Here is a 27764-nt window from a genome sequence, read left to right on the forward strand (position 1 = left end):
TGGGAGATTATACAGTGTACACTGGAGGATTCTGGGTGGTGAGAGGAGACTGCTGGGTGGTTATACATTATACACTGGAGGATTCTGGGTGGTGAGAGGAGACTGCTGGGAGATTATACAGTGTACACCGGAGGATTGTGGGTGATGAGAGGAGACTGCTGGGAGATTATACAGTGTACACTGGAGGATTCTGGGTGATGAGAGGAGACTGCTGGGAGATTATACAGTGTACACTGGAGGATTCTGGGTGATGAGAGGAGACTGCTGGGAGATTATACAGTGTACACTGGAGGATTCTGGGTGATGAGGAGAGGAGACTGCTGGGAGATTATACAGTGTACACTGGAGGATTGTGGGTGATGAGAGGAGACTGCTGGGAGATGATACAGTGTACACTGGAGGATTCTGGGTGGTGAGAGGAGACTGCTGGGAGATTATACAGTGTACACTGGAGGATTCTGGGGGATGAGAGGAGACTGCTGGGAGATGATACATTATACACTGGAGGATTCTGGGTGGTGAGAGGAGACTGCTGGGAGATTATACAGTGTACACTGGAGGATTGTGGGTGATGAGAGGAGACTGCTGGGAGATTATACAGTGTACACTGGAGGATTCTGGGTGATGAGAGGAGACTGCTGGGAGATTATACAGTGTACACTGGAGGATTCTGGGTGGTGAGAGGAGACTGCTGGGTGGTTATACATTATACACTGAAGGATTCTGGGTGGTGAGAGGAGACTGCTGGGAGATTATACAGTGTACACTGGAGGATTCTGGGTCGTGAGAGGAGACTGCTGGGAGATTATACAGTGTACACTGGAGGATTCTGGGTGATGAGAGGAGACTGCTGGGTGGTTATACATTATACACTGGAGGATTCTGGGTGATGAGAGGAGACTGCTGGGAGATTATACAGTGTACCCTGGAGGATTCTGGGTGATGAGAGGAGACTGCTGGGAGATTATACAGTGTACCCTGGAGGATTCTGGGTGATGAGAGGAGACTGCTGGGAGATTATACAGTGTACCCTGGAGGATTCTGGGTGGTGAGAGGAGACTGCTGGGTGGTTATACATTATACACTGGAGGATTCTGGGTGATGAGAGGAGACTGCTGGGAGATTATACAGTGTACACTGGAGGATTCTGGGTGGTGAGAGGAGACTGCTGGGTGGTTATACATTATACACTGGAGGATTCTGGGTGATGAGAGGAGACTGCTGGGAGATTATACATTATACACTGGAGGATTCTGGGTGGTGAGAGGAGACTGCTGGGAGATTATACAGTGTACACCGGAGGATTGTGGGTGATGAGAGGAGACTGCTGGGAGATTATACAGTGTACACTGGAGGATTCTGGGTGATGAGAGGAGACTGCTGGGAGATTATACAGTGTACACTGGAGGATTCTGGGTGATGAGAGGAGACTGCTGGGAGATTATACAGTGTACACTGGAGGATTCTGGGTGATGAGGAGAGGAGACTGCTGGGAGATTATACAGTGTACACTGGAGGATTCTGGGTGATGAGAGGAGACTGCTGGGAGATGATACATTATACACTGGAGGATTCTGGGTGATGAGAGGAGACTGCTGGGAGATTATACAGTGTACACTGGAGGATTGTGGGTGATGAGAGGTGACTGCTGGGAGATGATACAGTGTACACTGGAGGATTCTGGGTGATGAGGAGAGGAGACTGCTGGGAGATGATACATTATACACTGGAGGATTCTGGGTGGTGAGAGGAGACTGCTGGGAGATTATACATTATACACTGGAGGATTCTGGGTGATGAGGAGAGGAGACTGCTGGGAGATGATACAGTGTACACTGGAGGATTCTGGGTCGTGAGAGGAGACTGCTGGGAGATTATACAGTGTACACTGGAGGATTCTGGGTGATGAGAGGAGACTGCTGGGAGATGATACAGTGTACACTGGAGGATTCTGGGTGATGAGGAGAGGAGACTGCTGGGAGATTATACAGTGTACACTGGAGGATTCTGGGTGATGAGAGGAGACTGCTGGGAGATTATACAGTGTACACTGGAGGATTCTGGGTGATGAGGAGAGGAGACTGCTGGGAGATTATACAGTGTACACTGGAGGATTGTGGGTGATGAGAGGAGACTGCTGGTAGATTATACAGTGTACACTGGAGGATTCTGGGTGATGAGAGGAGACTGCTGGGAGATTATACAGTGTACACTGGAGGATTCTGGGAGAGGAGAGGTGACTGCTGGGAGATGATACAGTGTACACTGGAGGATTCTGGGTGATGAGAGGAGACTGCTGGGAGATTATACAGTGTACCCTGGAGGATTCTGGGGGATGAGAGGAGACTGCTGGGAGATTATACAGTGTACACTGGAGGATTCTGGGTGATGAGAGGAGACTGCTGGGAGATTATACAGTGTACCCTGGAGGATTCTGGGTGGTGAGAGGAGACTGCTGGGTGGTTATACATTATACACTGGAGGATTCTGGGTGATGAGAGGAGACTGCTGGGAGATTATACAGTGTACACTGGAGGATTCTGGGTGGTGAGAGGAGACTGCTGGGTGGTTATACATTATACACTGGAGGATTCTGGGTGGTGAGAGGAGACTGCTGGGAGATTATACAGTGTACACCGGAGGATTGTGGGTGATGAGAGGAGACTGCTGGGAGATTATACAGTGTACACTGGAGGATTCTGGGTGATGAGAGGAGACTGCTGGGAGATTATACAGTGTACACTGGAGGATTCTGGGTGATGAGAGGAGACTGCTGGGAGATTATACAGTGTACACTGGAGGATTCTGGGTGATGAGGAGAGGAGACTGCTGGGAGATTATACAGTGTACACTGGAGGATTGTGGGTGATGAGAGGAGACTGCTGGGAGATGATACAGTGTACACTGGAGGATTCTGGGTGGTGAGAGGAGACTGCTGGGAGATTATACAGTGTACACTGGAGGATTCTGGGGGATGAGAGGAGACTGCTGGGAGATGATACATTATACACTGGAGGATTCTGGGTGGTGAGAGGAGACTGCTGGGAGATTATACAGTGTACACTGGAGGATTGTGGGTGATGAGAGGAGACTGCTGGGAGATTATACAGTGTACACCGGAGGATTCTGGGTGGTGAGAGGTGACTGCTGGGAGATTATACATTATACACTGGAGGATTCTGGGTGATGAGAGGAGACTGCTGGGAGATTATACAGTGTACACTGGAGGATTCTGGGTGGTGAGAGGAGACTGCTGGGTGGTTATACATTATACACTGAAGGATTCTGGGTGGTGAGAGGAGACTGCTGGGAGATTATACAGTGTACACTGGAGGATTCTGGGTCGTGAGAGGAGACTGCTGGGAGATTATACAGTGTACACTGGAGGATTCTGGGTCGTGAGAGGAGACTGCTGGGAGATTATACAGTGTACACTGGAGGATTCTGGGTGATGAGAGGAGACTGCTGGGAGATTATACAGTGTACACTGGAGGATTCTGGGTGATGAGAGGAGACTGCTGGGCTGATTATACAGTGTACACTGGAGGAGTCTGGGTGGTGAGAGGTGACTGCTGGGAGATTATACATTATACACTGGAGGATTCTGGGTGATGAGGAGAGGAGACTGCTGGGAGATTATACAGTGTACACTGGAGGATTGTGGGTGATGAGAGGAGACTGCTGGGAGATTATACAGTGTACACTGGAGGATTCTGGGTGATGAGAGGAGACTGCTGGGAGATTATACAGTGTACACCGGAGGATTCTGGGTGATGATGAGAGGAGACTGCTGGGTGGTTATACATTATACACTGGAGGATTCTGGGTGGTGAGAGGAGACTGCTGGGAGATGATACAGTGTACACTGGAGGATTCTGGGGGATGAGAGGAGACTGCTGGGAGATTATACAGTGTACACTGGAGGATTCTGGGTGATGAGAGGAGACTGCTGGGAGATTATACAGTGTACACTGGAGGATTCTGGGTCGTGAGAGGAGACTGCTGGGAGATTATACAGTGTACACTGGAGGATTCTGGGTCGTGAGAGGAGACTGCTGGGAGATTATACAGTGTACACTGGCGGATTCTGGGTGATGAGAGGAGACTGCTGGGAGATTATACAGTGTACACTGGAGGATTCTGGGTGGTGAGAGGTGACTGCTGGGAGATTATACATTATACACTGGAGGATTCTGGGTGATGAGGAGAGGAGACTGCTGGGAGATTATACAGTGTACACTGGAGGATTCTGGGTGATGAGAGGAGACTGCTGGGAGATTATACAGTGTACACTGGAGGATTCTGGGTGGTGAGAGGTGACTGCTGGGAGATTATACATTATACACTGGAGGATTCTGGGTGATGAGGAGAGGAGACTGCTGGGAGATTATACAGTGTACACTGGAGGATTCTGGGTGGTGAGAGGTGACTGCTGGGAGATTATACATTATACACTGGAGGATTCTGGGTGATGAGGAGAGGAGACTGCTGGGAGATGATACAGTGTACACTGGAGGATTCTGGGTGATGAGAGGAGACTGCTGGGAGATTATACAGTGTACACTGGAGGATTCTGGGTGATGAGGAGAGGAGACTGCTGGGAGATTATACAGTGTACACTGGAGGATTGTGGGTGATGAGAGGAGACTGCTGGGAGATTATACAGTGTACACTGGAGGATTCTGGGTGATGAGAGGAGACTGCTGGGAGATTATACAGTGTACACTGGAGGATTCTGGGAGAGGAGAGGTGACTGCTGGGAGATGATACAGTGTACACTGGAGGATTCTGGGTGATGAGAGGAGACTGCTGGGAGATTATACAGTGTACACTGGAGGATTCTGGGTGATGAGAGGAGACTGCTGGGAGATTATACAGTGTACACTGGAGGATTCTGGGTGATGAGGAGAGGAGACTGCTGGGAGATTATACAGTGTACACTGGAGGATTGTGGGTGATGAGAGGAGACTGCTGGGAGATGATACAGTGTACACTGGAGGATTCTGGGTGGTGATGAGAGGAGACTGCTGGGAGATGATACAGTGTACACTGGAGGATTCTGGGTGGTGAGAGGAGACTGTTGGGGGATTATACAGTGTACACTGGAGGATTCTGGGGGATGAGGAGAGGAGACTGCTGGGAGATGATACAGTGTACACTGGAGGATTCTGGGTGATGAGAGGAGACTGCTGGGAGATGATACAGTGTACACTGGAGGATTCTGGGTCGTGAGAGGAGACTGCTGGGAGATTATACAGTGTACACTGGAGGATTCTGGGAGAGGAGAGGAGACTGCTGGGAGATTATACAGTGTACACCGGAGGATTCTGGGTGATGATGAGAGGAGACTGCTGGGTGGTTATACATTATACACTGGAGGATTCTGGGTGGTGAGAGGAGACTGCTGGGAGATTATACAGTGTACACTGGAGGATTCTGGGTGGTGAGAGGAGACTGCTGGGAGATGATACAGTGTACACTGGAGGATTCTGGGAGAGGAGAGGAGACTGCTGGGAGATTATACAGTGTACACCGGAGGATTCTGGGTGATGATGAGAGGAGACTGCTGGGTGGTTATACATTATACACTGGAGGATTCTGGGTGGTGAGAGGAGACTGCTGGGAGATGATACAGTGTACACTGGAGGATTCTGGGGGATGAGAGGAGACTGCTGGGAGATTATACAGTGTACACTGGAGGATTCTGGGTGATGAGAGGAGACTGCTGGGAGATTATACAGTGTACACTGGAGGATTCTGGGTGGTGAGAGGTGACTGCTGGGAGATTATACATTATACACTGGAGGATTCTGGGTGATGAGGAGAGGAGACTGCTGGGAGATTATACAGTGTACACTGGAGGATTCTGGGTGGTGAGAGGTGACTGCTGGGAGATTATACATTATACACTGGAGGATTCTGGGTGATGAGGAGAGGAGACTGCTGGGAGATGATACAGTGTACACTGGAGGATTCTGGGTGATGAGAGGAGACTGCTGGGAGATTATACAGTGTACACTGGAGGATTCTGGGTGATGAGGAGAGGAGACTGCTGGGAGATTATACAGTGTACACTGGAGGATTGTGGGTGATGAGAGGAGACTGCTGGGAGATTATACAGTGTACACTGGAGGATTCTGGGTGATGAGAGGAGACTGCTGGGAGATTATACAGTGTACACTGGAGGATTCTGGGAGAGGAGAGGTGACTGCTGGGAGATGATACAGTGTACACTGGAGGATTCTGGGTGATGAGAGGAGACTGCTGGTAGATTATACAGTGTACACTGGAGGATTCTGGGGGATGAGAGGAGACTGCTGGGAGATTATACAGTGTACACTGGAGGATTCTGGGTGATGAGGAGAGGAGACTGCTGGGAGATTATACAGTGTACACTGGAGGATTGTGGGTGATGAGAGGAGACTGCTGGGAGATGATACAGTGTACACTGGAGGATTCTGGGTGGTGATGAGAGGAGACTGCTGGGAGATGATACAGTGTACACTGGAGGATTCTGGGTGGTGAGAGGAGACTGTTGGGGGATTATACAGTGTACACTGGAGGATTCTGGGGGATGAGGAGAGGAGACTGCTGGGAGATGATACAGTGTACACTGGAGGATTCTGGGGGATGAGAGGAGACTGCTGGGAGATGATACAGTGTACACTGGAGGATTCTGGGGGATGAGAGGAGACTGCTGGGAGATGATACAGTGTACACTGGAGGATTCTGGGTCGTGAGAGGAGACTGCTGGGAGATTATACAGTGTACACTGGAGGATTCTGGGAGAGGAGAGGAGACTGCTGGGAGATTATACAGTGTACACCGGAGGATTCTGGGTGATGATGAGAGGAGACTGCTGGGTGGTTATACATTATACACTGGAGGATTCTGGGTGGTGAGAGGAGACTGCTGGGAGATTATACAGTGTACACTGGAGGATTCTGGGTGGTGAGAGGAGACTGCTGGGAGATTATACAGTGTACACTGGAGGATTCTGGGAGAGGAGAGGAGACTGCTGGGAGATTATACAGTGTACACTGGAGGATTCTGGGAGAGGAGAGGAGACTGCTGGGAGATTATACAGTGTACACTGGAGGATTCTGGGTGGTGAGAGGAGACTGCTGGGAGATGATACAGTGTACACTGGAGGATTCTGGGGGATGAGAGGAGACTGCTGGGAGATTATACAGTGTACACTGGAGGATTCTGGGTGATGAGAGGAGACTGCTGGGAGATTATACATTATACACTGGAGGATTCTGGGTGATGAGGAGAGGAGACTGCTGGGAGATGATACAGTGTACACTGGAGGATTCTGGGTGATGAGGAGAGGAGACTGCTGGGAGATTATACAGTGTACACTGGAGGATTCTGGGTCGTGAGAGGAGACTGCTGGGAGATTATACAGTGTACACTGGAGGATTCTGGGTGATGAGAGGAGACTGTTGGGAGATGATACAGTGTACACTGGAGGATTCTGGGTGATGAGGAGAGGAGACTGCTGGGAGATTATACAGTGTACACTGGAGGATTCTGGGTGATGAGAGGAGACTGCTGGGAGATTATACAGTGTACACTGGAGGATTCTGGGTGATGAGAGGAGACTGCTGGGAGATTATACAGTGTACACTGGAGGATTCTGGGTGAGGAGAGGAGACTGCTGGGAGATTATACAGTGTACACTGGAGGATTCTGGGTGATGAGAGGAGACTGCTGGGAGATTATACAGTGTAGACTGGAGGATTGTGGGTGATGAGAGGAGACTGCTGGGAGATTATACAGTGTACACCGGAGGATTCTGGGTGATGAGAGGAGACTGCTGGGAGATGATACAGTGTACACTGGAGGATTCTGGGTCGTGAGAGGAGACTGCTGGGAGATTATACAGTGTACACCGGAGGATTGTGGGTGATGAGACGAGACTGCTGGGAGATTATACAGTGTAGACTGGAGGATTGTGGGTGATGAGAGGAGACTGCTGGGAGATTATACAGTGTACACTGGAGGATTCTGGGAGAGGAGAGGTGACTGCTGGGAGATGATACAGTGTACACTGGAGGATTCTGGGTGATGAGAGGAGACTGCTGGGAGATTATACAGTGTACACTGGAGGATTCTGGGTGATGAGAGGAGACTGCTGGGAGATGATACAGTGTACACTGGAGGATTCTGGGTGATGAGAGGAGACTGCTGGGAGATTATACAGTGTACACTGGAGGATTCTGGGTGATGAGAGGAGACTGCTGGGAGATGATACAGTGTACACTGGAGGATTCTGGGTGATGAGAGGAGACTGCTGGGAGATTATACAGTGTACACTGGAGGATTCTGGGTGATGAGAGGAGACTGCTGGGAGATTATACAGTGTACACTGGAGGATTCTGGGTGATGAGAGGAGACTGCTGGGAGATTATACAGTGTACACTGGAGGATTGTGGGTGATGAGAGGAGACTGCTGGGAGATGATACATTATACACTGGAGGATTCTGGGTGGTGAGAGGAGACTGTTGGGGGATTATACAGTGTACACTGGAGGATTCTGGGGGATGAGGAGAGGAGACTGCTGGGAGATGATACAGTGTACACTGGAGGATTCTGGGTCGTGAGAGGAGACTGCTGGGAGATTATACAGTGTACACTGGAGGATTGTGGGTGATGAGAGGAGACTGCTGGGAGATTATACAGTGTACACTGGAGGATTCTGGGTGATGATGAGAGGAGACTGCTGGGTGGTTATACATTATACACTGGAGGATTCTGGGTGGTGAGAGGAGACTGCTGGGAGATTATACAGTGTACACTGGAGGATTCTGGGTGGTGAGAGGAGACTGCTGGGAGATGATACAGTGTACACTGGAGGATTCTGGGGGATGAGAGGAGACTGCTGGGAGATTATACAGTGTACACTGGAGGATTCTGGGTGATGAGAGGAGACTGCTGGGAGATGATACAGTGTACACTGGAGGATTGTGGGTGATGAGAGGAGACTGCTGGGAGATTATACAGTGTACACTGGAGGATTCTGGGTGGTGAGAGGAGACTGCTGGGAGATGATACAGTGTACACTGGAGGATTCTGGGTGATGAGAGGAGACTGCTGGGAGATTATACAGTGTACACTGGAGGATTCTGGGTGGTGAGAGGAGACTGCTGGGAGATGATACAGTGTACACTGGAGGATTCTGGGTGATGAGAGGAGACTGCTGGGAGATTATACAGTGTACACTGGAGGATTGTGGGTGAGGAGAGGAGACTGCTGGGAGATTATACAGTGTACACCGGAGGATTGTGGGTGATGAGAGGAGACTGCTGGGAGATTATACAGTGTACACCGGAGGATTGTGGGTGATGAGAGGAGACTGCTGGGAGATTATACAGTGTACACCGGAGGATTCTGGGTGAGGAGAGGAGACTGCTGGGAGATTATACAGTGTACACTGGAGGATTCTGGGTTATGAGAGGTGACTGCTGGGAGATGATACAGTGTACACTGGAGGATTGTGGGTGATGAGAGGAGACTGCTGGGAGATTATACATTATACACTGGAGGATTCTGGGTGGTGAGAGGAGACTGCTGGGAGATTATACAGTGTACACTGGAGGATTCTGGGTGGTGAGAGGAGACTGCTGGGAGATTATACAGTGTACACTGGAGGATTCTGGGTGAGGAGAGGAGACTGCTGGGAGATTATACATTATACACTGGAGGATTCTGGGTGATGAGGAGAGGAGACTGCTGGGAGATTATACATTATACACTGGAGGATTCTGGGTGGTGAGAGGAGACTGCTGGGAGATGATACAGTGTACACTGGAGGATTCTGGGAGAGGAGAGGAGACTGCTGGGAGATTATACAGTGTACACCGGAGGATTCTGGGTGATGATGAGAGGAGACTGCTGGGAGATGATACAGTGTACACTGGAGGATTCTGGGTGATGAGAGGAGACTGCTGGGAGATTATACAGTGTACACTGGAGGATTCTGGGTGGTGAGAGGAGACTGCTGGGAGATGATACAGTGTACACTGGAGGATTTTGGGTGATGAGAGGAGACTGCTGGGAGATTATACAGTGTACACTGGAGGATTCTGGGTGGTGAGAGGAGACTGCTGGGAGATGATACAGTGTACACTGGAGGATTCTGGGGGATGAGAGGAGACTGCTGGGAGATTATACAGTGTACACTGGAGGATTCTGGGTGATGAGGAGAGGAGACTGCTGGGAGATTATACAGTGTACACTGGAGGATTCTGGGTGATGAGGAGAGGAGACTGCTGGGAGATTATACAGTGTACACTGGAGGATTCTGGGTGGTGAGAGGAGACTGCTGGGAGATGATACAGTGTACACTGGAGGATTCTGGGTGATGAGAGGAGACTGCTGGGAGATTATACAGTGTACACTGGAGGATTCTGGGGGATGAGAGGAGACTGCTGGGAGATTATACAGTGCACACTGGAGGATTCTGGGTGATGAGAGGAGACTGCTGGGAGATGATACAGTGTACACTGGAGGATTCTGGGTGATGAGAGGAGACTGCTGGGAGATGATACAGTGTACACTGGAGGATTCTGGGTGATGATGAGAGGAGACTGCTGGGAGATTATACAGTGTACACTGGAGGATTCTGGGTGATGAGAGGAGACTGCTGGGAGATTATACAGTGTACACTGGAGGATTCTGGGTGATGAGAGGAGACTGCTGGGAGATGATACAGTGTACACTGGAGGATTCTGGGTGATGAGAGGAGACTGCTGGGAGATGATACAGTGTACACTGGAGGATTCTGGGTGATGATGAGAGGAGACTGCTGGGAGATTATACAGTGTACACTGGAGGATTCTGGGTGATGAGAGGAGACTGCTGGGAGATTATACAGTGTACACTGGAGGATTCTGGGAGAGGAGAGGTGACTGCTGGGAGATTATACAGTGTACACTGGAGGATTCTGGGTGATGAGAGGAGACTGCTGGGAGATTATACAGTGTACACTGGAGGATTCTGGGAGAGGAGAGGAGACTGCTGGGAGATGATACAGTGTACACTGGAGGATTCTGGGTGATGAGAGGAGACTGCTGGGAGATTATACAGTGTACACTGGAGGATTCTGGGTGGTGAGAGGAGACTGCTGGGAGATGATACAGTGTACACTGGAGGATTCTGGGTGATGAGAGGAGACTGCTGGGAGATTATACAGTGTACACCGGAGGATTGTGGGTGATGAGAGGAGACTGCTGGGAGATTATACAGTGTACACTGGAGGATTGTGGGTGATGAGAGGAGACTGCTGGGAGATTATACAGTGTACACCGGAGGATTGTGGGTGATGAGAGGAGACTGCTGGGAGATTATACAGTGTACACTGGAGGATTCTGGGTGATGAGAGGTGACTGCTGGGAGATGATACAGTGTACACTGGAGGATTCTGGGTGATGAGAGGAGACTGCTGGGAGATTATACAGTGTACACTGGAGGATTCTGGGTGATGAGAGGAGACTGCTGGGAGATTATACAGTGTACACTGGAGGATTCTGGGTGATGAGAGGAGACTGCTGGGAGATTATACAGTGTACACTGGAGGATTCTGGGTGGTGAGAGGAGACTGCTGGGAGATTATACATTATACACTGGAGGATTCTGGGTGGTGAGAGGAGACTGCTGGGAGATGATACAGTGTACACTGGAGGATTCTGGGTGATGAGAGGAGACTGCTGGGAGATTATACAGTGTACACTGGAGGATTCTGGATGATGAGAGGAGACTGCTGGGAGATGATACAGTGTACACTGGAGGATTCTGGGTGATGAGAGGAGACTGCTGGGAGATTATACAGTGTACACCGGAGGATTGTGGGTGAGGAGAGGAGACTGCTGGGAGATTATACAGTGTACACTGGAGGATTCTGGGTGGTGAGAGGAGACTGCTGGGAGATGATACAGTGTACACTGGAGGATTCTGGGTGGTGAGAGGAGACTGCTGGGAGATTATACAGTGTACACCGGAGGATTGTGGGTGATGAGAGGAGACTGCTGGGAGATTATACAGTGTACACCGGAGGATTCTGGGTGAGGAGAGGAGACTGCTGGGAGATTATACAGTGTACACTGGAGGATTCTGGGTTATGAGAGGTGACTGCTGGGAGATGATACAGTGTACACTGGAGGATTGTGGGTGATGAGAGGAGACTGCTGGGAGATTATACATTATACACTGGAGGATTCTGGGTGGTGAGAGGAGACTGCTGGGAGATGATACAGTGTACACTGGAGGATTCTGGGTGAGGAGAGGAGACTGCTGGGAGATTATACATTATACACTGGAGGATTCTGGGTGATGAGGAGAGGAGACTGCTGGGAGATTATACATTATACACTGGAGGATTCTGGGTGGTGAGAGGAGACTGCTGGGAGATGATACAGTGTACACTGGAGGATTCTGGGAGAGGAGAGGAGACTGCTGGGAGATTATACAGTGTACACCGGAGGATTCTGGGTGATGATGAGAGGAGACTGCTGGGAGATGATACAGTGTACACTGGAGGATTCTGGGTGATGAGAGGAGACTGCTGGGAGATTATACAGTGTACACTGGAGGATTCTGGGTGATGAGAGGAGACTGCTGGGAGATTATACAGTGTACACTGGAGGATTCTGGGTGATGAGAGGAGACTGCTGGGAGATGATACAGTGTACACTGGAGGATTCTGGGTGATGAGGAGAGAGGTGACTGCTGGGAGATTATACAGTGTACACTGGAGGATTCTGGGTGATGAGAGGAGACTGCTGGGAGATTATACAGTGTACACTGGAGGATTCTGGGTGGTGAGAGGAGACTGCTGGGAGATGATACAGTGTACACTGGAGGATTCTGGGTGATGAGGAGAGAGGTGACTGCTGGGAGATAATACAGTGTACACTGGAGGATTCTGGGTGATGAGAGGAGACTGCTGGGAGATTATACAGTGTACACTGGAGGATTCTGGGTGATGAGAGGAGACTGCTGGGAGATTATACAGTGTACACTGGAGGATTCTGGGTGGTGAGAGGAGACTGCTGGGAGATGATACAGTGTACACTGGAGGATTGTGGGTGATGAGAGGAGACTGCTGGGAGATTATACAGTGTACACTGGAGGATTCTGGGTGGTGAGAGGAGACTGCTGGGAGATGATACAGTGTACACTGGAGGATTCTGGGTGATGATGAGAGGAGACTGCTGGGAGATTATACAGTGTACACTGGAGGATTCTGGGTGATGAGAGGAGACTGCTGGGAGATTATACAGTGTACACTGGAGGATTCTGGGTGATGAGAGGAGACTGCTGGGAGATGATACAGTGTACACTGGAGGATTCTGGGTGATGAGAGGAGACTGCTGGGAGATGATACAGTGTACACTGGAGGATTCTGGGTGATGAGAGGAGACTGCTGGGAGATTATACAGTGTACACTGGAGGATTCTGGGTGATGAGAGGAGACTGCTGGGAGATGATACAGTGTACACTGGAGGATTCTGGGTGATGATGAGAGGAGACTGCTGGGAGATTATACAGTGTACACTGGAGGATTCTGGGTGGTGAGAGGAGACTGCTGGGTGATGATACAGTGTACACTGGAGGATTCTGGGTGATGAGAGGAGACTGCTGGGAGATTATACAGTGTACACTGGAGGATTCTGGGTGGTGAGAGGAGACTGCTGGGAGATTATACAGTGTACACTGGAGGATTCTGGGTGATGAGAGGAGACTGCTGGGAGATTATACAGTGTACACTGGAGGATTCTGGGTGGTGAGAGGAGACTGCTGGGAGATTATACAGTGTACACTGGAGGATTCTGGGTGGTGAGAGGAGACTGCTGGGTGATGATACAGTGTACACTGGAGGATTCTGGGTGATGAGAGGAGACTGCTGGGAGATTATACATTATACACTGGAGGATTCTGGGGGATGAGAGGAGACTGCTGGGAGATTATACAGTGTACACTGGAGGATTCTGGGGGATGAGAGGAGACTGCTTGGAGATTATACATTATACACTGGAGGATTCTGGGGGATGAGAGGAGACTGCTTGGAGATTATACATTATACACTGGAGGATTCTGGGGGATGAGAGGAGACTGCTGGGAGATTATACATTATACACTGGAGGATTCTGGGTGGTGAGAGGAGACTGCTGGGAGATTATACATTATACACTGGAGGATTCTGGGTGGTGAGAGGAGACTGCTGGGAGATTATACAGTGTACACTGGAGGATTGTGGGTGATGTGTGTCTCGTTGGTTGTCAGGTTCCTCTCCGGTGTCAGGACGTGGCTGTTTATTTCTCTGTGGAGGAGTGGGATTATGTAGAAGGACACCGGGAATTCTACCAGGACGTCCTGATGGATGGTCTCCGGCCTCCTACATCAGCAGGTATGAGTTGTGCTGTATGCGTGACCCCAGTACATAGGACGTGTCTGACGCCTTCGCTCCATCTTGTGCAGTCAGCTCTTTTCCCTCAGACTTCTTGGTGGTTGGGTTGGGGTTGGCTCTGTTCGCCCTTGTGGTCACTGTTGGGCGGTTGTGGTAGATTGCGCTATTTTCTGCTATTACATTACTTTTTTTACATGGAAGCTGTCACGATAACTATGGGATATTGAGGCAGCAAGCTCCTATGGTGTCCCTCAAGCTAGGGGTCCCTAATATCGCGTATACTCCTGATGGTGGAGAGGCCTGAGTCTCCTTCCTGGCCCTGCTCCTGACCAGTCCTGATCTGATTCCCCCATCCCCAGTTAGGGACTGGAAAAGAGTGTGATGAAACCCACAGATAAAAACAGTCAAGGGAAGACCAAAATTGTCACACAGCAGGCATACATACAGGATGAGACAAAGGAAATTCAGATGCAAAAAACAGGAGCAGGAACGAAGTACAAAACAACTGCAATAATAATAATAATTTATTCATTTATATAGCGCTATTAATTCCACAGCACTTTACATACATTGGCAACACTGTCCCCATTGGGGCTCACAATCTAAGGTCCCTAACTGTATGTTTTTGGAGTGTGTGGGAGGAAACCGGAGAACCCGGAGGAAACCCACGCAAACACGGGGAGAACATACAAACTCCTGCAGATGGTGTCCTTGGTGGGAATTGAACCTAGGACCCCAGCAAAAGTTTGGACACACCTTCTCATCTCTAAAACAACTGTTAAGAGGAGGCTTTGTGCAGCAGTCTTCATGGTAAAATAGGTGCTAGGAAACCACTGCTAAGGACAGGCAACAAGCAGAAGAGACTTGTTTGGGCTAAAGAACACAAGGAATGGGCATTAGACCAGTGGAAATCTGTGCTTTGCTCTGATGAGTCCAAATTTGAGATCTTTGGATCCAACCACAGTGTCTTTGTAGAAAAGGTGAACGAATGGACTCTACATGGCTGGTCCCCACCGTGAAGCATGGAGGAGGAGGTGTGATGGTGTGGGGGGGGGGCTTTGCTGGTGACACTGTTGGGGATTTATTCAATATTGAAGGCATACATAACCAGCATGGCTACCACAGCATCTTGCAGCGGCATGCTATTCCATCCGGTTTGCGTTTAGTTGGACCATCATTTATTTGTGAACAGGACAGTGACCCCAAACACACCTCCAGGCTGTGTAAGGGCTATTTGACTGAGATGGAGAGTGATGGGGTTCTACGCCAGATGACCTGGCCTCCACAGTCACCAGACCTGAACCCAATCGAGATGGTTTGGGGTGAGCTGGACCGCAGAGTGAAGGCAAAAGGGCCAACAAGTGCTAAGCATCTCTGGGAACTCCTTCAAGACTGTTGGAAAACCATTTCCGGTGACTACCTTTTGAAGTTCATCAAGAGAATGCCAAGAGTGTGCAAAGCAGTAATCAAAGCAAAAGGCGGCTACTGTGAAGATCCTAGAATATAAGAGATATTTTCAGTTGTTTCACACTTTTTTAAGTATTTCATTCCACATATGGTAATTCATAGTTTTGATGCCTTCAATGTGCATCTACAATTTTTAGTCATGAAAATAAAGAAAACTCTTTGAATGAGGTGTGTCCAAACTTTTGGTCTTTACTGTATGTGCCGGCTAGATGAGAGGGATCACTAGGAGACCGTGGTGTTACACACGGTCACAACTTTAAAGCTAAGCTCCGTTCCTCTTCCCTATTGCCGGTGTCCATTACTGCGCTTCATGTCTGGTCTTACAAGTGGCCGCGTTCTTCAGTGACGTCATCAGACACGACCTTTTATGGCTCATTGGATCCATTCCTGTGTCTGAGAATTGAATCTGCATTGTGTTTATTTGTTGTTTTGAGTTTACTACCAACCAATGTCTTCATCTTTACAAAACGTCTGTAATTTCTGCCAGCACTCCGATCTCATACTGATATTTGAGACAAATTATACTATGCTACATATATAGTGAAGGAAATAAGTATTGGATCCCTTGCTGATTTTGTAAGTTTCCCACTGACACAGACATGAACAATCTATAATTTTAAGGGTCGGTTAATTTTAACAGTGAGAGATAAAATATCCAAAATAAAATCCTAAAAATCACATTGTATAAATTATATAAATGTATTTTTCTTTTGCAGAGAGAAATAAGTATTTGATCCCTCTGGCAAACAAGACTTAATACCTGGTGGCCGTCCCCTTGGTGGCAGCGCAGCAGTCAGACGTTTTTTGTAGTTGATGATGAGGTTTGATGTCAGGAGGAATTTTGTTCCTCTCCCCTTTGCAAATCATCTCTAAATCATTAAGATTTGAGGCTGTCGTTTGGCGACTTGGAGCTTTAGCTCCTCCATAGGTTTTCTATGGGATTAAGGTCTGGAGACTGGCTAGGCCACTCCATGACCTTTTAATATGCTTCTTTTTGAACCACTCCTTTGTTTCCTTGGCTCTATGTTTTTGGGTCATTGTTGTGCTAGAAGACCCAGCCACGACCCATTTTTAATGTCCTGGAGGAGGGAAGGATTTTTTGGTGCATGCCTCCATCCATTGTCCCATTGATGCGGTGAAATAGTCCTGTGCTCTTAGCAGAGAAACACTCCCAAAACGTAATGTTTCCACCTCCATGCTTGACAGTGGGGACGGTGTTCTTTGGGCAATAAGAAGCATTTCTCTTCTTCCAAACACGGCGAGTTAAGTTAAGGCCAAAGAGCTGAATTTTTGTCTAATCTGACCACAGCACCTTCTCCCAATCACTCTCAGAATCATCCAGGTGTTCATTGGCAAACTTCAGATGGGCCGGCTGCACATCGGCCTTCTTCAGACGGGCCGGCTGGACATGGGCCTTCTTCAGACGGGCCGGCTGCACATGGGCCTTCTTCAGACGGGCCGGCTGCACATGGGCCTTCTTCAGACGGGCCGGCTGGACATGGGCCTTCTTCAGACGGGCCGGCTGGACATGGGCCTTCTTCAGACGGGCCGGCTGGACATGGGCCTTCTTCAGACGAGCCGGCTGGACATGGGCCTTCTTCAGACGGGCCGGCTGGACATGGGCCTTCTTAAGACGGGCCGGCTGGACATGGGCCTTCTTAAGACGGGCCGGCTGGACATGGGCCTTCTTAAGACGGGCCGGCTGGACATGGGCCTTCTTCAGATGGGCCGGCTGGACATGGGCCTTCTTCAGACGGGCCGGCTGCATATGGGCCGGCTGCACATGGGCCTTCATCAGACAGGCCGGCTGCACATATGCCTTCTTCAGACACGCCGGCTGCACATGGGCCTTCTTCAGACGGGCCGGCCGCACATGGGCCTTCTTCAGACGGGTCGGCTGCACATGGACCTTCTTGAGCAGTGGCACTTTGCGGGTACTATTACGGTGCAATGTGTTACTAGTGGTTTTCTTGGGGACAGTGGTCCCAGCTGCCTTGAGATCAGTAACAAGTTCCCCCGTGTAGTTTTCGGCTGATCTCTCACCTTCCTCATGATCCTGAGGGTGAGATTTTGCATGGAGCCTCAGATCGATGTGGATTGACACTCATTTTGTATTTCTTCCATTTGCTTACTATTGCACCAGCAGTTTCTCCTTCTCAGCCAGCGTCTTACTTAGGGTTTTGTAGCCCATTCCAGCCTTGTGCAGGTCTATGATCTTCTCCATTCCAGCCTTGTGCAGGTCTATGGTCTTCTCCATTCCAGCCTTGTGCAGGTCTATGGACTTATCCATTCCAGCCTTGTGCAATTCTATGGTTTTCTCCATTCCAGCCTTGTGCAGGTCTATGGTCTTCTCCATTCCAGCCTTGTGCAGGTGTATGGTCTTCTCCATTCCAGCCTTGTGCAGGTCTATGGTCTTCTCCATTCCAGCCTTGTGCAGGTCTATGGTCTTCTCCATTCCAGCCTTGTGCAGGTCTATGGTCTTCTCCATTCCAGCCTTGTGCAGGTCTATGGTCTTCTCCATTCCAGCGTTGTGCAGGTCTATGGTCTTCTCCATTCCAGCCTTGTGCAGGTCTATGGTCTTCTCCATTCCAGCCTTGTGCAGGTCTATGGTCTTCTCCATTCCCGCCTTGTGCAGGTCTATGGTCTTCTTCATTCCAGCCTTGTGCAGGTCTATGATCTTCTCCATTCCAGCGTTGTGCAGGTCTATGGTCTTCTCCATTCCAGCCTTGTGCAGGTCTATGGTCTTCTCCATTCCAGCCTTGTGCAGGTCTATGGTCTTCTCCATTCCAGCCTTGTGCAGGTCTATGGTCTTCTCCATTCCAGCCTTGTGCAGGTCTATGATCTTCTCCATTCCAGCCTTGTGCAGGTCTATGATCTTCTCCATTCCAGCCTTGTGCAGGTCTATGGTCTTCTCCATTCCAGCCTTGTGCAGATCTATGGTCTTCTTCATTCCAGCCTTGTGCAGGTCCATGATCTTCTCCATTCCAGCCTTGTGCAGGTCTATGATCTTCTCCATTCCAGCCTTGTGCAGGTCTATGGTCTTCTACATTCCAGCCTTGTGCAGGTCTATGGTCTTCTCCATTCCAGTCTTGTGCAGGTCTATGATCTTCTCCATTCCAGTCTTGTGCAGGTCTATGGTCTTCTCCATTCCAGCCTTGTGCAGGTCTATGGTCTTCTCCATTCCAGCCTTGTGCAGGTCTATGGTCTTCTCCATTCCAGCCTTGTGCAGGTCTATGGTCTTGTCCCTGACATCCTTAGAAAGCTCTTTGGTCGCCCATGTTGTAGAGGTCAGAGTCTGACTGATTAATGGAGTCTGTGGACAGGAGTCTTTATACAATGTAAGAGCTGTCTGTAATGCAGGGAACGATGTGATCAGGAGCGTCTAAGTGTCTGTAGCCAGAACTCTTAATGGTTGGTAGGGGATCCAATACTTATTTCTCTCTGCAAAATGCAAATAAATTTTATATACAATGTGATTTTTCTGGGTTTTATTTTGGATATTCTCTCACTGTTAACATTAACTGACCCTTTAAATTATAGACTGTTCATGTCTTTGTCAGTGGGCAAATGTACAAAATCAGTGAGGGATCCAATACTTATTTCCTTCACTACAAAACAAAGGAGAGTGAACTCTCAATTCCAGCTCACCAGTTAGATGGAAGTCCGGTCAGATGGTGCATGGAAAAAAAATCTTGGCCATGACACTAGGAAAAATGAAAAAGTCCAGCACAACATCCAAAATATAAAACCTGTTCTTATTAATACATGTCAAATAGGTTAAAAACTTGGACGTGGGACATGTTTCGGAATATGCTTCCTTATTCACAGTCCTGGATAAGGAAGCATATTCCGAAAAGTGTCCCTCGTCCAGGTTTTTAACCTTTTTAACATGTATTAATAAACAAGTGACCCTAGGCTCCCATTTTTCGAATATATTGTATATCCGAAAAATGGGAGCCTAGGGTCACTCGTTCGAGAGATGCTCCCGCATGTGTGACCTGAAGATCATGGAGATACTTTCTAGGCCTAACTGTATATACTCATGTGTAGGAATCGGGGGTGTATATACTATATGTTCCCCAGGAAGTGCCCAATATCCTGCCGAGTAGCAATAGTAGTCATCGCCTCATCCATTAATCGTCAGTCACTTGTGTGGTCATCCTGACAATTGGTGGGCAATATTCCTGATCTCGCTTCTTCTCTTCCACAGATGGACGCAGTAGAAGTCCAGCACAGAGATGTTCCAGTCCTCTTTATTCCTCGCAGAATAACCAGGTAGATGGTGCTAACTTCTCACCAGGATATGACCTTACATTTTGGTTTTTCTTATTTACTTGTTCTCACTTTGCTGCTGTAATTTCACCTCTGAGAGACTTCTAATCGACTATGTAGAAACAGGAAACACCAAAAATTTTGGAAATTTTTCTTCTGTCCTCCACTTTGGTGATCTTAGTAGGTTAAGATGCAAAGAGGTCACCTCGGAGCAGTGATTTTTTGGTTGGCGACAGGGATCTCTGAAGTCACCTTGCGATTTTTGGCTTTTTTCATGTTAGATGGAGAAAAGCCTCTCCAGAATGCTCCCATTGTCTCTTTATATTCAGGAGCACCTTGCTCTAGACCAGAAGTCCCCAACCTGTAGTTCGGGAGCCATGTGTGGCTCGCGGGCCTGTGATGTGTGACTCGCGCCTGCCTAAGAGTTTGGTGCATTAGCACCAGGTCTACCAAACAACTATGTAAAGTAGAACTCCAGTTGGTGACTTTTGTGAGGAACCCCTTGATCTTGGTATATTTCCTATTTGTGGCTTCTGTGGAAAAGCTTTGGCTGTCATTATACTGTAATGGGGGCTCGGGGTGTCACTACTTTGGGAGGGTAGGAGTTCAATGTGGTTCGTGACCCTATTTCATAGCTAAATGTGGCTCTCAAAGTGGTCAGAAAATGTGGTCAGAAAGGTTGGAGACCTCTGCTCTTGACCTTTGTTTTTGCGGATCGGAGCAATTGCATCATATATGCATGGTGGGCCATTTGTATGGATACACCTAAATAAAATGGGAATGGTTGGTGATATCAACTTCCTGTTTGTGGCTCATTAGTATATGTGAGAGGGGAAACTTTTCTAAATGGGTGATGACCATGGCGGCCATTTTGAAGTCAGCCATTTTGGATCCAACTTTATTTTTTCCAATGGGAAGAGGGTTGCGTAACACATAAAACATATTGAGAATTTCACAAAAAAAACAATGGTGTGCTTAGTTTTAACATAACTTTATTCGTCGATTAGTTATTTACAATGTTATGACCACTTATAAAATGTGGTCAACGTGCTGCCCATTGTGTTGGATTGTCAATGCAACCCTCTGCTCCCACTATTGTCACACTGATAGCAGCACCGCAGAAGAAATGCCAGCACAGGCTTCCCGTATCCGTTGTTTCAGATGCTGCACATCTTGTATCTTCACAACATAGACAATTGCCTTCAGATAACCCCAAAGATAAAAGTCTAAGGGGGTCAGATCGGGAGACCTTGGTGGACATTCAACTGGCCCACGATGACCAACCCACTTTCCAGGACACTGTTCTTATAGCAGTGCTCGGACCTGACACCCATAATGTGGTATCCGGATGTCATGGAGGAGGGTTAGAGAAGTCTTTTGAACCTTTTTGTGTTTTCTGTTCCTAGAAGGTCAAGGGACAATCTCTTCCTGCATTGTCACACTAGGGAAAGGGAAGTACCAAGCAAGCGGTGAAAGGGAAGGGGACTCCTGTGTCTAGGGAAGGGGGAGATGGTGACTCCTGACCAAACCTTTTGCTGGTCCCTGGGGTCCCTCACCACCCTAGATAGGTTACACACCTATCCACCGAGCAAGATACCTGACCCTAGGTATACCTAGTGCTGGGTCGTAAATAGAGAACGGGCGGGAAGAGCTCTTTGTCAACAAAACTAAAAACTAAACTCTAAAGGAAGACACAATGAGGTCACACAGGGGGAAAACCATGAACTACTTATCAACAGATGACTGAGCAAAACTTCAGCAACAACACCACAGCTGAGTACAAGCCACCTGCTTGCATCCTGAGCTAGAATGAACTGAATAATATCACCAGCACAAGTCCAGGGAACATGGGAGTATTTAAGCACAAAGGGAATACCGATAATCAGCAGCTGGCTGGAAGGAGGATCCTGCTGGGTCCAAAAGGGGGAGAGATAGAGATAAAAATCCAGCAGGAAAGTTACCTATACCAATGAATACTAACAGCAGGAACAATAGAAAGTCAGGGATCATTTTTCGTAGCCAAACGCTGTGACCTTCTATTGCCAGAAACCACATGACTGTCTGTCACCCGTGACAATTATCATTTCCTTGTCTGTTTAGGCTGAAAGTCTGATTGATATTAAGGTTACCGTTCTAGAAGACGAAGAGGAGACGGAGCTAATGGCTGATCATCAATGTAAGGCAGGGGAGGGCTCCTAGTAGAAATGTATTCGGATGGTCACCTACACACTACTCCCATCATCACATGTAACAGTCTCTTGTGTCACCGATTCCTACAGATGGAGTCCGTGTAAGAAATTCTCCGGAGAGATGTCCGACTCCTCTGTATTCCCAGGACTGTCCGGAGATCTGCCAGGTAGATGCAGCTGCGCCTCCACCACAGAAATATGGAGCAACGCTCAGAAATTTCAGGGCTTCTTCTGTTGATGTATTTGCTGTATTGTAATAAATTGTTATTTATGTGACATCAGGTTGGAGATCTGACTGATATTAAAGTGGAGGGTGAAGAAGAATGGCCGACTGGCGTGAAGGAGGAGACTCCAGAGGACGATACCGCAGGTGTGTAATAACTTGGTGATATCACAGTCGCCTATGTACAGGGGCGGCCATATTTGATGTGTGTCGTACTCAGACACTAAAGGCAACTTTACACGCAACAACATCGCTAACGAGATGTCGTTGGGGGGGCACGGAATTCGTGACACACATCTGGCCTCGTTAGCGACGTCGTTGCGTGTGAAACGCACGAACGACCGTTAACGATCAAAATTACTCACCTTATCGTTGATCGTTGACGCTTCGTTCTCTTCCCAATTATCGTTGCTGTTGCAGGACGCTGGTTGTTCGTTGTTCCCCCGGCAGCACACATGTGACACCGCATTCCGAGGAACATCACCGTTCCTGCGGCCGCCGGCAATGAGGAAGGAAGGAGGTGGGCGGGATGTTCCTCCCGCTCATCTCCGCCCCCTCCGCTTCTATTGGGCGGCTGCTTAGCGACATCGCTGTGACGCTGCTCGAACTGCCCCCTTAGACAGGAGGCGGTTCGCCGGCCACAGCGACATTGCCAGGCAGGTAAGTATGTGTGACGGGTGTTAGTGATGTTGTGCGCCACGGGCAGCAATTTGCCCGTGACGCACAACCGACGGGAGAGGGTGCTTTCACTTGTGAGTAAAGTGCCCTCTAGACACCAGCAAATGAAATTGGCCGTCTGCAGCGGCTGCAGAAAGAAGTACCGTATTTTTCGGTTTGTAACACTCACTTTTTCCCCCTAAAATGAACCCGCAGTATTGCCGACCCTCCGCTGCCGCACACTGACCCTCTTGAGCCGCGACACATCTCCTCCAAACCTGTAGGCAGATCAATGGCGCCCACCGCCGTGACACCACACGAGCCCGCAGTATCGCCAACCCTCTGCACACTGACCCTCTTGAGCCGGGACACCCCCTCCTCTGAGCTCGCAGCATCGCCGACCCTCCTAAGCCGTGACACCTCCTCCTCCGAACCCGCAGCATCCCTGCCTACTCTGCCTCGCTGCCTCCTGTGACCTTCCTGAGCCGCTCCACCCTGGTGAGCTAATATAAGAACCACTAGGATTATAAGACAGACCCTCCTATGTTCCTCTTTCAAATTTGGGGTGCGTCTTATAAAACGAAAAATACGGTAATAAATAAACTAAAATTAGTGCATTTAATTTTGTATTAAAACAAATTGATTATAAAATCACAAATTTTCAATTAAAAAAAAAATCACTTCACCTTCCCATTCAAATCAACAACTCGTCCCGCAAAAAAAAAAAAAAAGCTCTGGTATGCGGAAAGGTGGAAGGAAAAATAAAAAAATTGGTTCTTGAAGGTAGAGGAAAATGGAAAAATTGCTAAGTCAGGGAGGGGTTAACAAAGAGCATATACCAGAATGTTGGCCTGGTGTTATATAAAATGTTATAAAGCTGCAATCACACTTGTTTTTTTCTTCAGTTTTTATGCCAATAGTGACTTTAGGAGAAAAAAAAAATATATATATTTATTTTTTTCTGTTGATTCCATTTCTGTCTTTGGCCCAAAAGATGTCACCAAAATGTACTAATGTGTCTATTTTTAACAGAAAATTCCAGTATGAGCTCAGAGGGAAACTTCATGATATCACTTAAAGTAGAAGATGAAGATATGCAGCAATGTTCAGAAGAAAACCTTGTTACCTTTAACGTATATTCAGAACTTCATGGAACAGATCAGTCATACGACCTCCCTGATCATGAGATGCCTTTTGTTGACCAATCTTTGATTGTTACATCGAATACAGTTCATAACCGAGGTAAAAGGTTTCAATGTGGTGACTGTGGAAAACAATTTACAAACAGTTCCCGTCTTTATGTGCACAGAAGAATCCACACCGGGGAGAGGCCGTACTCCTGTTCAGAATGTGGCAAAGCATTTACCCAGAAATCGGGCCTTGATCAACATGAGAGAACTCACACCGGAGAAAAGCCGTACGTCTGTTCAGAATGTGGGAAATCCTTTACACATAAATCAGGTCTCGATCAACATGAGAGAAGTCACACAGGGGAGAAACCGTACTCATGTTCAGAATGTGGCAAAGGTTTCATTTCCAAGTCAAATCTTGAAAGACATGAGAAGATCCACACAGGGGATATGTCCTTTACATGCTGTGAGTGTGGTAAATGTTTTTCAGTAAAATCTAGTCTTCTTATACATCAGAGAATTCACACAGGAGAGAAGCCATATACATGTTCAGAATGTGAAAAATGTTTTAGAAAAAAATCACATTTGATCACACATGAGAGAATTCATACAGGAGAGAAACCATATTCATGTTCACAATGTGGGGAATGCTTTACATATAAATCACATCTTGTTAGGCATGAAAGAAGTCACACAGGAGAGAAGCTATATTCATGTTCCGAATGTCAGAAGTGTTTTACGCGTAAATCAAATCTTGTTGTACATGAGAGATGTCACACGGGAGAGAAGCCGTTTTCATGTTCAGAATGTGGTAAGTGTTTTACACACAAATCACATCTTGCTAGGCATGAGAGAATTCATACAGGAGCGAAGCCGTATTCATGTTCTCTGTGTGGGAAGTCTTTTACAGATAAATCACATCTTATAATGCATGAGAAAATTCACATAGAAGAGAAGCCGTACTCCTGTTTAGAATGTGGGAAATGTTTTAGACATAAATCACATCTTGTTATGCATGACAGAATTCACACAGGAGAGAAGCCACATTCCTGTTCAGAATGTGGGAAATGTTTTACATATAAGTCGCACCTTGTTACACATAAAAGAAGTCACACAGGGGAAAAGCCATATTCATGTTTAAAATGTGGTAAATGTTTTATAACAAAATCACATCTTGTTACACATGATAGAAGTCACACAGGAGAAAAGCCATATTCATGTTTAGACTGTGGGAAATGTCTAATTACTAAAGCTAAACTTAGGGATCATCAGAGAATTCATACAGGAGAGAAGCCGTATTCATGTCTAGAATGTGGGAAAGGCTTTATTACTAAAGCTAAACTTATATATCATCAGAGAAGTCACACAGGCGAGAAACCATATTCATGTTGAGGATGTAGTAATGCTAGTTGTTTTCCGTTTAAACTGCACCTTGTTACACATGATCACTTACATAAGGGAGAAGCTGTTTTAAAGAGTTATTCTCAAGTTATTAATGTGCTTTAATTAGCATTGATTGCTCTCAGTGAGAGAAACAAAATATAATCTTGTATTTTTGATACCTTTTAACAGTAAAATATATCAGAAATACAAGATTATAATTTTGTTTCTCTCACTGAGAGCAATCAGATCATTTTTAAACTGGCTAACACGGTACCAAAACTTTTTTCTTTTAACTTAATTAGCATTAGAATAAACAAATTTGCAATTGACTTACTTTTACTATCTGCTGTCAATTTTTTGCAATGAGCACTTTTATCTTTCATAGTGCACAGCTTCCATTGAGCTCAACCACTAGTGCTTGCCCAGAACCTGGCCAAGAGTGCGCTGTATTTACATTCCAGGGGAGGGATTTGCTCTTAACAATCCAGCCACATCTCTCCAGCCCATTGATTTTAAAACATCAGTTAGCTACTCATTTCAATCCCTCTCAGCTCATGAAATGCTGCTGTGACAAATCTTGCACAATCAATAGCCCACCACATCAGCTTCTCCCACAGCAGTTCTCATGATGGCTTTCACTGTCCTGAGCTATGTGCTTGATCAAATGCCTTGTTATCTGTCTAAATACAGTGCTAACAGTGTAGACTCAGTGCAGACAGGTGTTGTCCAGCTTCTTCAAAGGGCGAAACGAGCGTCGGGGTGGAGGAATGGACTACCTAGGACCCGAATCAGCCATTAATGTGTTATATGGTATTTATACCTGACTAAGACATTTTTACTAATTCATGATCGGTGCTTTCTTGTGGTGAGAAGCTAGTAAGTTTTAACTTATGAGCAAGTCGGCAGTGTATATCAGCATCTTATGTCTCAGCAACAGTGCTATGCCAAAATTCTATTTTATTGTGATTGGGCAAATGTAAGCAGCCAGTATGAACTATGTCATAACATATTTGGGATGAATTGATCAGCTTTACATTTACATGTGTATTTATTGATTTTTATATCTTTTGTCACCCTTTACTAAATGTTTTCGCTATATTTTTCACTAGTATGTTACAGCAATCTCATACAAGTACCTGGGTTGTTCAGTTCCTCAGTGGAGATCTTTGATTTTTTAATGTTTTTATAATATGATTTAATAAAATGTATTTATTTTAATGATAAGCATGAATCGCTTTCTTACCCATAGCTGTTTACACTAAACCAAGGTTTTTTTGGATTTAAATCTAATTTAACGAAGGTCATTTTTCGACTCTGAAGGCAAATAGGTGTCATGCGATGTTCGATTCCGGACTCATTAGGTGTCACGGCGGCGTCGGGCTCTGTTCACACTGCAGAGCCTGACAGGCAACCTGATGTCTCCTAGTTGTTAAGCCAGAGCTGGACGTCGGCTGTTTTATGTGCTCCTTTCCTCAGTCCCGCAGGGGCTAATTCCTGCTGACCTCAGGACCTCTGCTAGGATCTCCGGTTGCTAATTATTAATCACAGCATTCTGCTTCCTATACAAGATTCTGAATCCTGCTACTCAGTGCTGATTATATCTCCAGCTTGTGCAGTGATTCCGGATTGTGGTGATCCAATTTTGGTGATGTGTGGAGTGTAAGTTTCCCGGTTGTCTTTTTACTTCCTCCCTTTTATGTTATTTTCCCCTGTGCATGTATTGTTGCTCCATTGTGTACGAGTTTTGGGTTTTTTTCTCTGTCCGTGTTTAGTTGTGGGGTTTGCGACTATGGTCCTGGCTCACCCCTTGGGTGGAGGAGGGGAAGGGAAATTACACCAGGGCTTGGACAGGAGTTAAGGTCACGCTGGTGGTCCAGACCTCGCTACCATCAAGTGTATCTCTGAGCTAAGGCACAGCGCAGGATCCCCAGTCTGAGGGCCAATCTACGTGTCTCTGTCCAGTCATCCCATCCCAGTGACAATAGCGCTATGTGAGGGATTCCGCCGACATGAACAGTAAAATACTTAT

At 47.5% G+C, this 27764-nt stretch overlaps 1 protein-coding gene across 1 annotated transcript in view; it reads left to right on the top strand.

Annotated features, from left to right (window-relative positions):
• The window catches only part of LOC142316971 (uncharacterized), a 57753-nt gene extending 30800 nt beyond the window's left edge, over nucleotides 1-26953 (top strand). Inside the window, 7 exon segments of the mRNA XM_075352804.1 lie at nucleotides 14291-14414; nucleotides 20092-20156; nucleotides 22254-22329; nucleotides 22433-22509; nucleotides 22625-22712; nucleotides 24255-25663; nucleotides 25665-26953. Of these exon segments, the coding sequence (XP_075208919.1) occupies nucleotides 14291-14414; nucleotides 20092-20156; nucleotides 22254-22329; nucleotides 22433-22509; nucleotides 22625-22712; nucleotides 24255-25663; nucleotides 25665-25826 (2001 nt within the window). The 3' untranslated portion in view covers nucleotides 25827-26953.
• The last annotated feature ends 811 nt before the right edge of the window (nucleotides 26954-27764 follow it).

This window comes from Anomaloglossus baeobatrachus, chromosome 6 (assembly GCF_048569485.1).
Source record: "Anomaloglossus baeobatrachus isolate aAnoBae1 chromosome 6, aAnoBae1.hap1, whole genome shotgun sequence".
Lineage (NCBI taxonomy): Eukaryota > Metazoa > Chordata > Amphibia > Anura > Aromobatidae > Anomaloglossus > Anomaloglossus baeobatrachus.